The sequence below is a fragment of the Piliocolobus tephrosceles genome, chromosome 6, assembly GCF_002776525.5.
Source record: "Piliocolobus tephrosceles isolate RC106 chromosome 6, ASM277652v3, whole genome shotgun sequence".
NCBI lineage: Eukaryota > Metazoa > Chordata > Mammalia > Primates > Cercopithecidae > Piliocolobus > Piliocolobus tephrosceles.
Window position 1 is genome coordinate 99577193 of NC_045439.1, and position 13030 is coordinate 99590222.

The window sequence follows — 13030 nt, forward strand, 5'->3', positions numbered from 1 at the left end:
TTTTTTTTGTTTTTTTTTTGTTTTTTTTTTGTTTTTTTATTATACTTTAAGTTCTAGGGTACATGTGCATAACGTGCAGGTTTGTTACATATGTATATATGTGCCATGTTGGTGTGCTGCACCCATCAACTCGTCAGCACCCATCAATTCATCATTTATATCAGGTATAACTCCCCAGTGCAATCCCTCCCCCCCGCCCCCCGATGATAGGCCCCATTGTGTGATGTTCCCCTTCCCGAGTCCAAGTGAGTTCATTGTTCAGTTCCCACCTATGAGTGAGAACATGCAGTGTTTGGTTTTCTCTTCTTGTGATAGTTTGCTAAGAATGATGGTTTCCAGCTGCATCCATGTCCCTACAAAGGACGCAAACTCATCGTTTTTTATGGCTGCATAGTATTCCATGGTGTATACCATGGAAAAAAAAAATTTTTTTTAAAGAAATAGGGTACTCTACTGAGTCAGGCCAGGTAAACAACCCTGTCATGTGGGTGAGGTCAATAACACTTGGAAATAAAGGAAGAAGAAGAAGTCATGAAGATTTTCTTGAAGTGAATTTATTATAATTGGAGCACTGCAGCAGTAGACATGTTGGCTTACTCTTTATTGACGTAATTGATTTGCTAAACTAGACAATGTTTGGAATGTGAATGTTTTTGTCAGTGATTCTGTAGGGGACCAGTGAATCCAGGAAGCATTCTGCTTCTTCTGTCTCTCTTTGGCCAAGTGCCTTATCCCAACAGTCCGTTATTCATGTTCAGAGCAAAGTAGAGGTAGATCAAATCCACTAGCCAAAGAATAAACTGAAAACCAGAATTTTCCAGCTTGTGGTTATTCTGGCCTCCATATCATACCTTCATATCTTGAAAGTTTTATCACCAGAAAATCAAGAGCCAAGTAACAAAGGATCTTATTAGTTTGATCTTGATTTAAAGAGAGAGAGAGAGAGACAAAAATAGGATTAAAAACATTGTCTTCTATGTCAAGTGAAAGGAATAAAAATAACCTGGCTTTGGCCCCCCAAAGGTAACTGAGTCCCTTAGGATCATGAGCCTTCTAAGAACTTAGCACCCATCTCCCACCAAAACACCAAGCTGGGGCATTTGGCATTGAAAATGGCCTTGAATATTTAAATTGCTTTTTCCTGTGAGTTTAAACAGGGAAGAAGTGGGCCCTGCCCTTATTTCTAAACTCTTGAGTCTCTGGCATTAGACATCAAGCTGTGAGGAAGTACCTGAAATTACAGCATTGTATTCTCTTGCTTGAAGGAGGAACTCTTTAATGTCCAACTGGGTTCAATACAGGAACTTTCTTGTTTTTTAAACTCTCTTTTGGATTAAGGCTGCAGTGAACTGCGATCATGCCACTGCACTCCAGCCTGGGTGACAGAGTGAGACCCTGTCTCAAAAACAAACAAAATTTATCTCTTGGGTTGGGTACAGTGGTCACACCTTTAATCACAGTGAGACCTCATTTCTACAAAAAAATAAAAATAAATTAGCTGGGCATGGTGGCTCATGTCTGTAATCCCGGCTACTCCAGAAGCTGTGCCCAGGAGTTCAAGGCTGCACTGAGCTGTGATCATGCCACTGCACAGCCTGAGCTACAGAGTGAGACCCTATCACTTAAAACAAACAAACATACATACAAACAATCTTTCGGAACCTCAAGGTAAGGTCGGAAAACTTGGTCTTGCTTAGAGGACAGGACTTCAGTCTTAGAAGGGAAGGAGGCCCTCCTCCATATAATTTCACATTCCAATAGAGACACTTTTGAGAGTAAAAAGGGACTTTATTCATAATTTTATAATGATTTTAATAACTTTATTAATAACTGCATCCGAACAACAAATTCCAGTACCCTCTTGGAGAGACTAGGATATAGGGTTACTCACCTTTAGCATGCTGTAGAGATCACCCACAATCCAAGACATCTCACTGTAAGAGTTTCAGGCAGTGATTTTTAAGGAACTTCTGTTTTGTTTTTACTGCTTAATATCTTACAGTCTTCTATTAGATCATAAACATAGGTGTTTCTATAAGCTTCTCATGTCTACCATTTTCATTGCTGTAAACTCAATTTTGGACTGTATTCATAGTTATGAATTGTGTTGCCTCTACGTTAAACAGTTGAGTTTTACAATGGCAGAAGGGCACAATGGGAAGGGAGGAGGAAGAGATGGGTGAAGGGAGAGAAAGAATGTGAAAGTGAAGGTAGCGAGTTTGCAGAAGCTCAGACATCGTAGTAAAACACCTGTCAGGATCGTCTGCTGAGAGCCAGGGGCCAGAAGCTTCAGGAAGTATGTCAGGGAGTCATATCCAAAGCAGAACAGTGGCCAAGTGATGAGTTCTGCACTTTCAGGATGATATCTAAATACTTAAACCTTTAGCCATAAGAGGACAGTTTTAGTTTTAGGCATCCTATACCTGGGGAAACAAAGCTGAAAACACTCATTTTTTAAAATCCTTGTTTTGGAGATAAGGATAAGGTCAACTAATTTGATAGCACAGAGGGCCCCTAACTTTATTTCTACAGCTATTGTATTCCTGGATGACTCAGCTTTACGATAGTTTCCCTTTGACTTTAAAAAATGACTCACATACTTTTACTATGGAAGTGACAGGGGCTGCTAGGTCCCTAACCGCCCACCTGTCAGCGAACCATGTTGTTAGCCTAACTATATTTTTCTCTTAGGCTAAACTTAGTGGGAAAGATATTCAAGTACCTCTTTCATGTCCCCTGCATACTCATGCTGGCCAGTACTGCATGCCTTCATTCCAAATGATTCAAACTTCCTTCTTATCCACCTGACATTTTGTGGCGCACCCACAGATGCCAGGCCCATGCCTGGCATGGAACATACAGAGATGACTCAGACTCTCCCTCCACAAGGAACACCAAGTCTCGGGTCCCTGTATTTTAGCCTATTTAGTCATGCTGGTGTCATTTGGGGAAGTGGCTGTTGAAATAGTAGCTTTCAGGCAGCCTTTGCCTTGTCTTTCTTTAGGTGTAGGGACTTGAGAAAAAGGTAAGGGGTCTTTCCTGTTCCCAGCAGGTTGCCTTTCCAAAATGGCCCTGTAACTCTCATCTGTCTAAGACCCAGCTAGTGTTTCAGATTTCATCTTGTCTTTAAAAAGGTGCAAGATTATATAGTTACGTAGTGCTAATCCCATATGAATTAAATGCATAGAACCTCATTTTAAAACAGATTAATGTAGCTGTTAGTAATAACAGGCCAGGGAGAGGCTCCCAGGCACTAAAGGTGTTTGATAACTGACATCAGGGGAGATCCCAGGAGGACCTTCCAGAAGGCTGATCCTGGAGCTGGGTACCATGTCTTTGCCCTTCCCTTGCATGGGAGAGGTGGCATCTCTTCACAGAACGTCCAACAGTGTGTCTGATATGAGGCAGGGCTGGCCCTTTATCCAGATCAGATGTGTTTGGATTTAATTAAATTGAGGCTGCCAAAGTGCCTACATAATTAGCTGTAATTGCTCCTCAGTAGTATAGCAAATCTGAGTTTTGTAACGGTCCCAATGACATCTGAACATCTGCTCTAGGTCTCAAATAATTAGTTTCAAACCTGAGTAATGATAGATGGGTGTACAAGGAATCAAAGCTGGATGCAGTGGCTCACACCTGTAATCCCAGCACTATGGGAAAGGAAGCCAAGGAGGGTAGTTTGCTTGAGCTCAGAAGTTCGAGACCAGCCTGGGCAACATAGTGGAACTTCCCAGGCAAGTTCCCCCATCTCTATAAAAAATCAGAAATTAGCTGGGTTTCATGGCATGTGCCTGTAGTACCAGCTACTCAAGAGGCTGAGGTGGGTGGACGCCTTGAGCTTGGGGAGGTCAAGGCTGCAGTGAGCCATAATCATGCCACTGTACTCCAGCCTAGGGAGACAGAGCGAGACCCTGTCTCAAAAAAATAAGAATAAAAATAATAAAAGGAATCAAATGGTGGGGGGGAAGTAAGATGTTTAATAATTGAAGCAAAAATCTCTGCAGTACTACTACCTAAGTAGATTTGTGATATAAGGCAAGGGGCTTGGGCTTTGGGGTTGACATGGTCCAAAGTCCAGCATTGGACTTAGAGTAGACACGGTCATGAGTAGACATGGTCCTACTCATTATGTGAGGGCGGACAAGGCATTTTATATCTTTAAATCTGCTTCCTTGTCTGTGTTTAAGTTCCTAGCAGAGAGGCTGAACATTGTACATCTGTTTCTTTCATCCATTCATTTAGGTAACACTGATTGAGTGCCCACCAAGCATCTGGCCTCACAGATACAGTGGTGAATAAGAGCAAGAATATCTTTGCTTCATGGAGCTTATAATCTAATAGAGGCTCATTCAATGTTAGAACAAAACATAAAGATATAATTAGCCAAGAGATGAAAAAATTAGGCAGAAAACTTAGGAAGTGGTGGAGAAGTAAATATAAATACTTAGTAATAATTTAAAATATGTTTCTCAGTACTGTTTCTTATGCAGGCAAATAATGTCCCCAGCACAAACCATTGCTCCAGCATGAGTGATATGTTGGGTGTCTTTAGCATAGTTGAAACTGGCCTTAGGAAATTTAAACATCTTTTTTTCTCCTTATTTTTTTGCTAGATTTTAAAACTGGCTAGATTCATATTTTAAAAGAAATGAATACACATGAGAAAAACAGTTAAACTGTGCCAAAGGCTACATACAATGAGTGAAATTAGATCTCTTTCCTACCCTAGACCCCCAGTTTTCCTTCCCAGGAAATCAATGTCTGCTACAATTTTCCAGTGAATATTCAATCAGATATGTGTGTGTGTAATCCCTTAAAGCCCAAGCAAACACAGGAGAGGGTGCCAGCCCCACTGTTTTGACCCTTGTTTTTGTCCCTTAAGATGGCTCAGAGCCATTCCATGTCAGATCAGATTCACTCCTTTTTTTTTGGAGATGGGTTCTCACTCTGTCACCCACACTGGAGTGCAGTGGCGTGATCTTGGCTCACTGCAACCTCCGCTTCCCAGGCTCAAGTGATTCTCCCGCCCCAGCCTCCCAAGTAGCTGGGACTACAGGCGCGTGTCACCACTGCCTGGATAATTTTTGTATTTTTAGTAGAGACAGGTTTTCACCATGTTGGCCAGGCTGGTCTTGAACTCCTGACCTCAAATGATCCACCCGCCTCAGCCTTCCAAAGTGCTGGGATTACAAGCATGAGCCACCGTGCCTGGCCAGATTCATCCATTTTCACAGCAGTGTAGTACTTCATTTAACCACTCCTCTACTAATGGAAATTTAGGTTGTTTCCAAACCTTTGCTGCTACAAATAGCAAAATGCTGCAGTGAACATTCTTGCATGTACTTGTTTACATACATATGCAGTATAAAGTCCCCACAGGCAGAATTACTAGACCAAAGGTTTGTGCTTTAAAAAACATTAACAGATGTTACCACATTGCCTTCCAAGGCCTATAGCAATGTGTACTCCCTCATCAGTGGATGGACCAGAGGTCCTGTTACCCATACTCCTTCCAGTCCTGGGTATTGGCAGACTTCATCTTTTCTGATGTGGGCAGTGGAAAATGATTTCTAAGTGTCATTTTAACTTACATTTATTTAACAATGAGTGACATGAAGCATCTTTTCGAGCTGCACTTTTAAAAGACAAAAGAGGCTGGGCGCGGTGGCTCTCGCCTGTAATCCCAGCACTGTGGGAGGCCGAGGTGGGTGGATCATGAGGTCAGGAGTTTTAGACCAGCCTGGCCAACCTGGTGAAACCTCGTCTTCCTGGCCAACCTGGTGAAACCTCGTCTCTACTAAGAATACAAAAATTAGCCCAGCATGGTGGCGGGCGCTTGTAATCCTAGCTCCTCGGGAGACTGAGGCAGGAGAATCACTTGAACCCAGGAGGCAGAGGTTGCAGTGAGCTGAGATTGCGCCATTGCACTCCAGCCTGGGCAACAAGAGCAAAACTCTGTCTCCAAAGAAAAAAAAAAAGGAGAAAATTAAAGATTTCATTCAGCTTTTCTGTCGACTAGGACAATGGTTCTCAAAGTGTGGTCTCTGGACCAACGTCAGCATCACCTGATAACTTGTTAGAAGTGCATATTTTCAGCCCACCCAGACCAGTGGAATCAGAATCTCTGGAGGTGAGGTTCTACAAGCTCATTTTAGCAAGCCCTCTGTTTAGGCATCAACCGCTTGAGATTTTGATTCAGTGGGCTTGGAATGTGCGTTTGAACCAGTTCCCAGGCAATGCTGATGCTACTTGCTCGGGGCCACACTTTGAGAACCACTGAACTAGAACGTCATTCTTGCAGTAATATATAACCTCCGTGCAGCTTTTCCAATTCACTCTTTACAAGAAAGATTACCAGAAAGCAATTATATATATTTAAAGGGATTTAAATTTTGTTTTTGTTAGGTATTAGTGGATCTACAGGAAGCGCCTGATCGTGTTGAACGGGGATGTGCTACCTGTGGAAACCTTGCTTTGAGGAAATGTTTGGGAAACTGCTACCAGGCTAAGCTTCTGAAAAGCTAAGCAGCGCCCCCATCTGTGAAGGTTGTTTACTGCAAGTAGAAAGGAAAGGGAGTTCTGAAAAGGGATGGCCCAGAGACAGATGAGAGAGTGCTTCAAAAAAATGCTTTCTCATATTGGTCTGAGATGGAGAGAGCCTTGTTCCTTAGAGCAGTGCTCCACAGCCACAGAGATTGCACCTGAGGATCTTGTAGAAGAACACCCATGGCCAGATCCCACCCCCAGACATTCTGATTTAATTAAGCTGGGGAAGACCCAGGCGTTAGTATGGTTGTTTTAGAAGCTCCCCAGGTGTTTGGCTTTGAGGCTATTTCTTTAACTCTCTCGATTCAGTAGGCCGTTTAATACCCTATAATAAATATTTTTCCTGCTTTTAAAAAAAATCCCCAGGTGATTCTAATGTACAATCAGGTTGAAGAACACTACTTTAGAAAAAACCCTAAATTTCAGCTAAGCTACATTCTTGTTTAAATATTTTAAAAATTGTGATAAAATGTACATAACAATATTTCATCCTAACCATTTTTAAGTTTACAGTTCAGTAGTGTTAAGTATATTGTTTTGCAGCCAATTTCCAGAATTTTTTCATCTTGCAAAACTAAAACTATACCCATTAAACAATAACTCCCTATCCCCTCTCCCTAGCCTCTGGCAACCACCATTCTATTTTCCATCTATAAATTTTATTAGTCCAGGTATGTCACATAAGTAGGATCCTACAGTATTTGTCCTTTTGTGAGTGGTTTACTTCACTTAGCATAATGTCCTCAAGGTTCTTCTATGCTGTAGCATGTGACAGGATGTCCTTCCCTTTTAAAGCTGAATAATATTGCATTGTACACATGTACCACATTGCGCTTATCCATTCATCCATCAAGGCACACTTGGGTTGGCTCCACTTTTTGGTTCTTGTGAATAATGCTACTATAAACATGGGTTCACTTACATTTTTTTAAAAGAAAAAATAATCAGAGTAAGTTATAGCCGTTAACATTGAATGCTTATTATGCTCTGGACCCTGATTTAAGCTGTTTATGTATATCACTTTATTCAGATCTCTAGACAACTCTACGAAGTCTTTAATATTATTACCTCCATTTTACAGATGATGAAACAGACCTAGGAGAGTTTGGTAACTTACCCACAGTAACAATATTTTGCAGTTTCCTCCTTATAAAAATTGTCTGGGCTGTTTGTTGAAAGTTCCCATTCCCAGGCCTCATCCTGTTCCTGCGGGTTCTAAGCCTCCAGGAAGGTGCCTGGAAGCTGTAGATTTTCCCTGTATACAGGGGTTACTTGTCATCAAAGAGAAGTTGGGAACATTTGGGGCTACTCAGTGGTAGGCCCAAGCAGTCTGGTTACAGAGCCTTTTCACTTAGCCATGAGGCCAGCTGCTCCTTTAAGGCTCAGTTTTCAGCACCTGCTACAGCCCAAGAGAGGTGAACAATGTCTCCAATGGGATTTCTGAATTTTTTATTTGTTGCATGGTGTAGAAGCTGATATCAGCTAATTGCTCATTGTGATCTCGGCTGTTAGTTTGCACATCCCCTTTTTTACATCACAGCTTCATTTTGAAATCCCGCATTCCCTGGAGGCATAATATTCCTTCCATTCCTACCTTCTTAAAAAGAGAAACTTGGCTGAACGCGGTGGCTCAAGCCTGTAATCCCAGCACTTTGGGAGACCAAGGCAGCAGATCACCTGAGATCAGGAGTTCAAGACCAGCCTGGCCAACAAGACAAAACCCCGTCTCTACTAAAAATACAAAAATTAGCCAGACATGGTGGCACACGCCTGTAACCCAAGCTACTCGGGGGGCTAAGGCAGGCAGATTGCTTGAACCCCGGAGGCAGAGGTTGTAGTGAGCTGAGATTGTGCCACTGCACTCCAGCCTGGGTGACAGAGTGAGACTTTGTCTCAAAAACAAACAAACAAAAAGAAACTTCAATGAATCTGACTTCGGTGGGGACAACAGTCTGGCATTGCACATTCCAAAGTTAAGAGTTCACGGTTCCCTCCGGACCACTGTTTGTTCCTTCCCTGTCCTCAGGGCCCATTCAGAGGCCTTGTCATCAGAATCCACTCAATTCAGCAACTCTTTATTGAAGGCCTGCAAACTGCCCCAGCCTCTGCTGAGTATGAGAGGGAGAAAAATAGGCAACTTGATCCTCTGCTATCTCACTGGGGAGGGAGTCCTGCTCCTGGGTCCTGCTGTTTGGGAGGAAGTAGCTCTTGGCCCGGTTTTCCCCTTAGTTTTAAGCATTTTTTGCTTAAGCTCCTTCTAAGCCTCCAGCACTTCCAGATCATGATTATTAGTCAAAAGTATAGGGGATATTGTCTGGGAGGAGGCATGAGGAGGCCTCCAGGGGTGTCAGAAATATTCTGCATCTTCATCTGGGCTATGCTTATGTGGGTGTAAATGTGTAAAACTTCATGGATTGTGCATTTTCCTGTATGTATGTTATACCCCATTAAAAATAAAAAAGAATAGGGCAGTTTCAAGTGTATTGATGCATAATATTGCAAGACATATTGTAAAGGGAAAAAATGAGGCACCAAACAATGTGTATGTTACCATCGATATTTTTTAAAAAGAATATAGGAAACGTACCTTTCACTCCCTCTTTTACAGCATTTGAATTTTCTACCATGGGCATGAATTACCTACTCAAAAAACAAATTTGGTGTAGATTCCTGGGCTTGGCCCCCTTCTAACAGAATCAGCTTCTCTGGAGTTTAGGCCCGGGAATGCTCATTTCTAACACCTGCAGCTTAAGAACTGCATGGGGTTGTGCCGGCGTGGCTTAGGCTACATCCTACTACAAAAGGAAGACAGATATAAGGGGTGTTTACCCCAGGCTCAAAAGATGGTTTCCCCCATGGCTTGATGACTAGGGAAGGAGCTCTGTTCAACTCTATTAAGAATGCCAAAACCTCTGAGCTGGTGCCAAAGTCAACAACTCCTGTTTCCATTGTAAATCCATACTCTTCTCATGCCAGTGTATTTTGTATATGCTTTGTGTAGACATCCCTAACTTTCCCTGTTAGATTTTAAATTGGCTCCCTAAAGAGTTTGGGGTTGGGCCTTAGAAGGATGTGATGAATCCCTTCACTTGTAATATGGCCATTCACCTCCTCCTCTTAGCAAAGCTGCTGAGACATAACATGGCTTCAACAACTTCCCAAGTTATTGGGAGCTGAGATCATACCTCCTGGGCAAACAAGGCCCAGACACCCTCTCTGTTCAGAGGTCTCCTCTGTGTATTTTTGAATGAGCCTGCCTCCCTTGACACCCTGTCCCTACGTCACCAAGAACGTTTTACCCTAATCCTACAGAGCATCCTGGCAGTCCCTCTGGACTGAAGTTTCTCTTTCCTCTCCTTTCCAAGTCTGTCAAGAAGATCCTGTAAATAACATCCACTTGCTACTTTTCTTAACACCATGAATCATCATCAAACACATGGGTATAGCATTCCAATTTGTAGCCTAGGAAGCTAATCTTAAAGGATTTTGCTCTTGCATTTATTTATTTATTTATTTACCTACCTTATTTTATTTTATTTTTTTGAAACGGTCTCACTCTGTCACCCAGGCTGGAATGCAGTGATGTGATCTTGGTTCACTGTAGCCTCTGCCTCCCCGACTCAAGGGATCCTCTTGCCTCAGCCTCCTAAGTAGCAGGGACTACAGGGACACACCTGTAGTGTGTAGAGATGGGGTCTCGCCATTTTGCCCAGGCAGGCCTAGCTTTCATTTAGGTCTGTGTGTGAGCATATGTGCTCATGCACACCCTGAAATCTGCTTTGATATTCATGAGCATCTAGACAGGGTTCTTGTGACCTACCTTTTAAGAAGCATTGTACATTTGATACATGGTACCTCCACTCTTGGGCACTGCTGAGGCCCTGTTTCCTCTTATCCCAAGGGGCATCTGGGAACATCTCTCTGGATAGCCAAAGAGCAGTGTCTGTCTGTCTCTCTCTCCACACACATCCACACACACACACACACACACACACACACACACACGTATATATACATATTTCTCTCTCTTTTAGTGTACTGGCACCCATTTAGTAACGTTCCAGCTTGCATTTTCTCCATATACAATGCACCTGAAATGACTGAGCAATCTCACCCTTTTGCCCACAGGCTGCACGTGGGAATTTGGAGCCATGGTGAACTACATCAAGAAGACATATCCCCTGACCCAGCTGGTCGTCGTGGGTTTCAGCCTGGGTGGTAACATCGTGTGCAAATACTTGGGGGAGACTCAGGCAAACCAAGAGAAGGTCCTGTGCTGCGTCAGTGTGTGCCAGGGGTACAGTGCACTGAGGTGAGTCATCTCTGCCTTCCATCAGGACCTTCAGTTAGCCCTTATTTATGGAGACGCCCCAACGCACAACACACTGTTCTGTGAAGACCGGGGAACAGTGTGGCCAACTGAGTAGAAGTTACTGAGTCTTGGACTCACCTTGTTTTGTTTACGTATCATACATTGGAGTTGTCCCATCAGACCCCTTAAGCCTGGGATATGCAGCTGCATTTTGGGATCAGATCTGTAATTGGAGAAGTCAAAACACCCTTTGATAGTTGCTGTCTCCCTAGGGAATCTCTGTCAGGTGACTTACTTTGTTCAGGCTTCAGGAGTTTTTATAGAAACATGGGTTAATGAAAGAGCACAGGAGACTGGCAAGCTGGGATCTGAAAGCTGGGCATTAGGATCCCAGATCCCTCCTTCCTGCAAGAGCTGAGTCTCAGATGGCATCTGGAAGGGATCTGTAGAAATCATTTTATCAGTGTCCTTACCTTTAAGTATTCATCTCTCTTAGGCATCCCAGGCATCATCACAAAGGAGTTAATCTACTGGGTCAAGCTTTCTCCCACCCCTTAGTCTCTTGCCGGTAGATACCCCACAGGATGAGTCCTAGGAGGGCGTGGTCATCTGCCCTGATTCCCCTCAAGATCACTGGTGTCCCAGGTCTCTCTTGAGTCACCACACTCACATGTTCACACACACACACACACACACTATACACACACATCTCTCTAGGCTCTTCAAATACATTCTTATTTTTTTCTGTACTCTTCATGGTGTCTTTTGTATTACAAATGAGTATAACCAGTTATTAAAAATCTTCTGAAAAAATTTGAAACACACGGGAAAGTTTAAAAACACCTCCCTATTGATCCAGTCTAGTGCCAAATAGTCCTTATCGTTATTCAAAGAATCTTTTCTTTTTGCCCCACCTGTATATCTCATGCTGCAGTTTAAACATACCTTGTTACTTTCTGATGGATAGAGGCTATCTATATTATTTCTAAAAATACATATTACTGGAATTTAAAGCCAGCACACCCAAAAGGTACATATGGGCCCAGGATTCAGCCTCTCCCTATGAGGCTTAAAGCTGGCTGAAAAAGATGATCTAAATGTACCCACAATAGACATGAGAAACATCTCTGATGAAACCCTTCCTGAGTCCCAGGGCTAAGGTCTGGGTCCTGTTTTTCCTTGCCGGCAATATGGGGATGATGATAATAAGCAGTACCTACCTCATAGCACCACTGAAAGTCAGATGAGTTGATGCATATGAAGTGCTTAGAACAGTGCCCAGCACACAGGACATAAGCCACTGTTCATTTTCATTATTGTCATCATCATCATTCACTGTAAAATGAAGGAGGTGGGTTTGATCAGTGGGTCACAAAGACTGGTCCAATGAACTAGTGACTGCCTCACTTCATAAGGAATCACTTGGAGAATCATGTTAGAAAGAAATTCTGTTTCTTGGGCCCCACCCTTGGAGATTTTGATTCATGAAGTTGGAGGCATGGGACCTCAGAAATCTGCATTTTGGATACATTTCATAGGTGACTTTTGATGTTTAGCCACGTTTAGCAGTCCCTGGGGTTAGTGATCTCAGTGGTCTCTCCAGCTCTCCCGTTCCAGGACCAGGCTAGTCCCCCATCCTCCTACCAGGAATCTTTTTCTTCACTCCTCTGGACACTGGGGAGTCAGCTGATAGGACATGTGTCTTTGTCTTGGTGTGACTAGAAATATCCAACTCCCAGCTCATAGCCACATTCAACCAGAATTAACCAAAGTCCTATCGGGCCCAGTCACTGGGATAAGAAAGACATGAGCAAGGGGCCAACCCCAGGATCCAGGAGCAGAGCTAGGACGTTTGTTTTGTTTTCTTTTTCTTCAGCGCACAAAATCTTAAAATGACAATCGCTTCATCTCATTTTGCTGCAGTAGCGCCATCTGCTGTCAGCAAGAGCACATGATTGACGCAGCAAACTAAGGTGTTTGAACTAAGGCAAAGAAGGCTCAAGAAACTAGGAAACTAAAATCTGTGAGGTGCTGTAAATTTTGCAGACATAGCCTACACAGCCTCTTCCTTAAGACCTCAGAGGGCTTCATACACATAACTAAGTGTTGGCACACCAACCTCATGCAATAAGGAGCAAGTTGCAACTTTATTCTCTGGAGCATAGACAGCTA

The 13030-nt window shown here is 43.0% G+C and overlaps 1 protein-coding gene across 4 annotated transcripts in view; it reads left to right on the top strand.

The window, feature by feature from the left end:
- ABHD2 (abhydrolase domain containing 2) overlaps positions 1-13030 on the top strand; it is a 118701-nt gene that overhangs the window by 80331 nt on the left and 25340 nt on the right. For all 4 annotated transcript variants that reach the window (XM_023187204.2, XM_023187206.1, XM_023187205.1 and 1 more), the window contains one exon: positions 10675-10858. In XM_023187204.2, coding sequence (XP_023042972.1) covers positions 10675-10858 — 184 coding nt within the window. The remainder of the gene's footprint in view (positions 1-10674; positions 10859-13030) is intronic.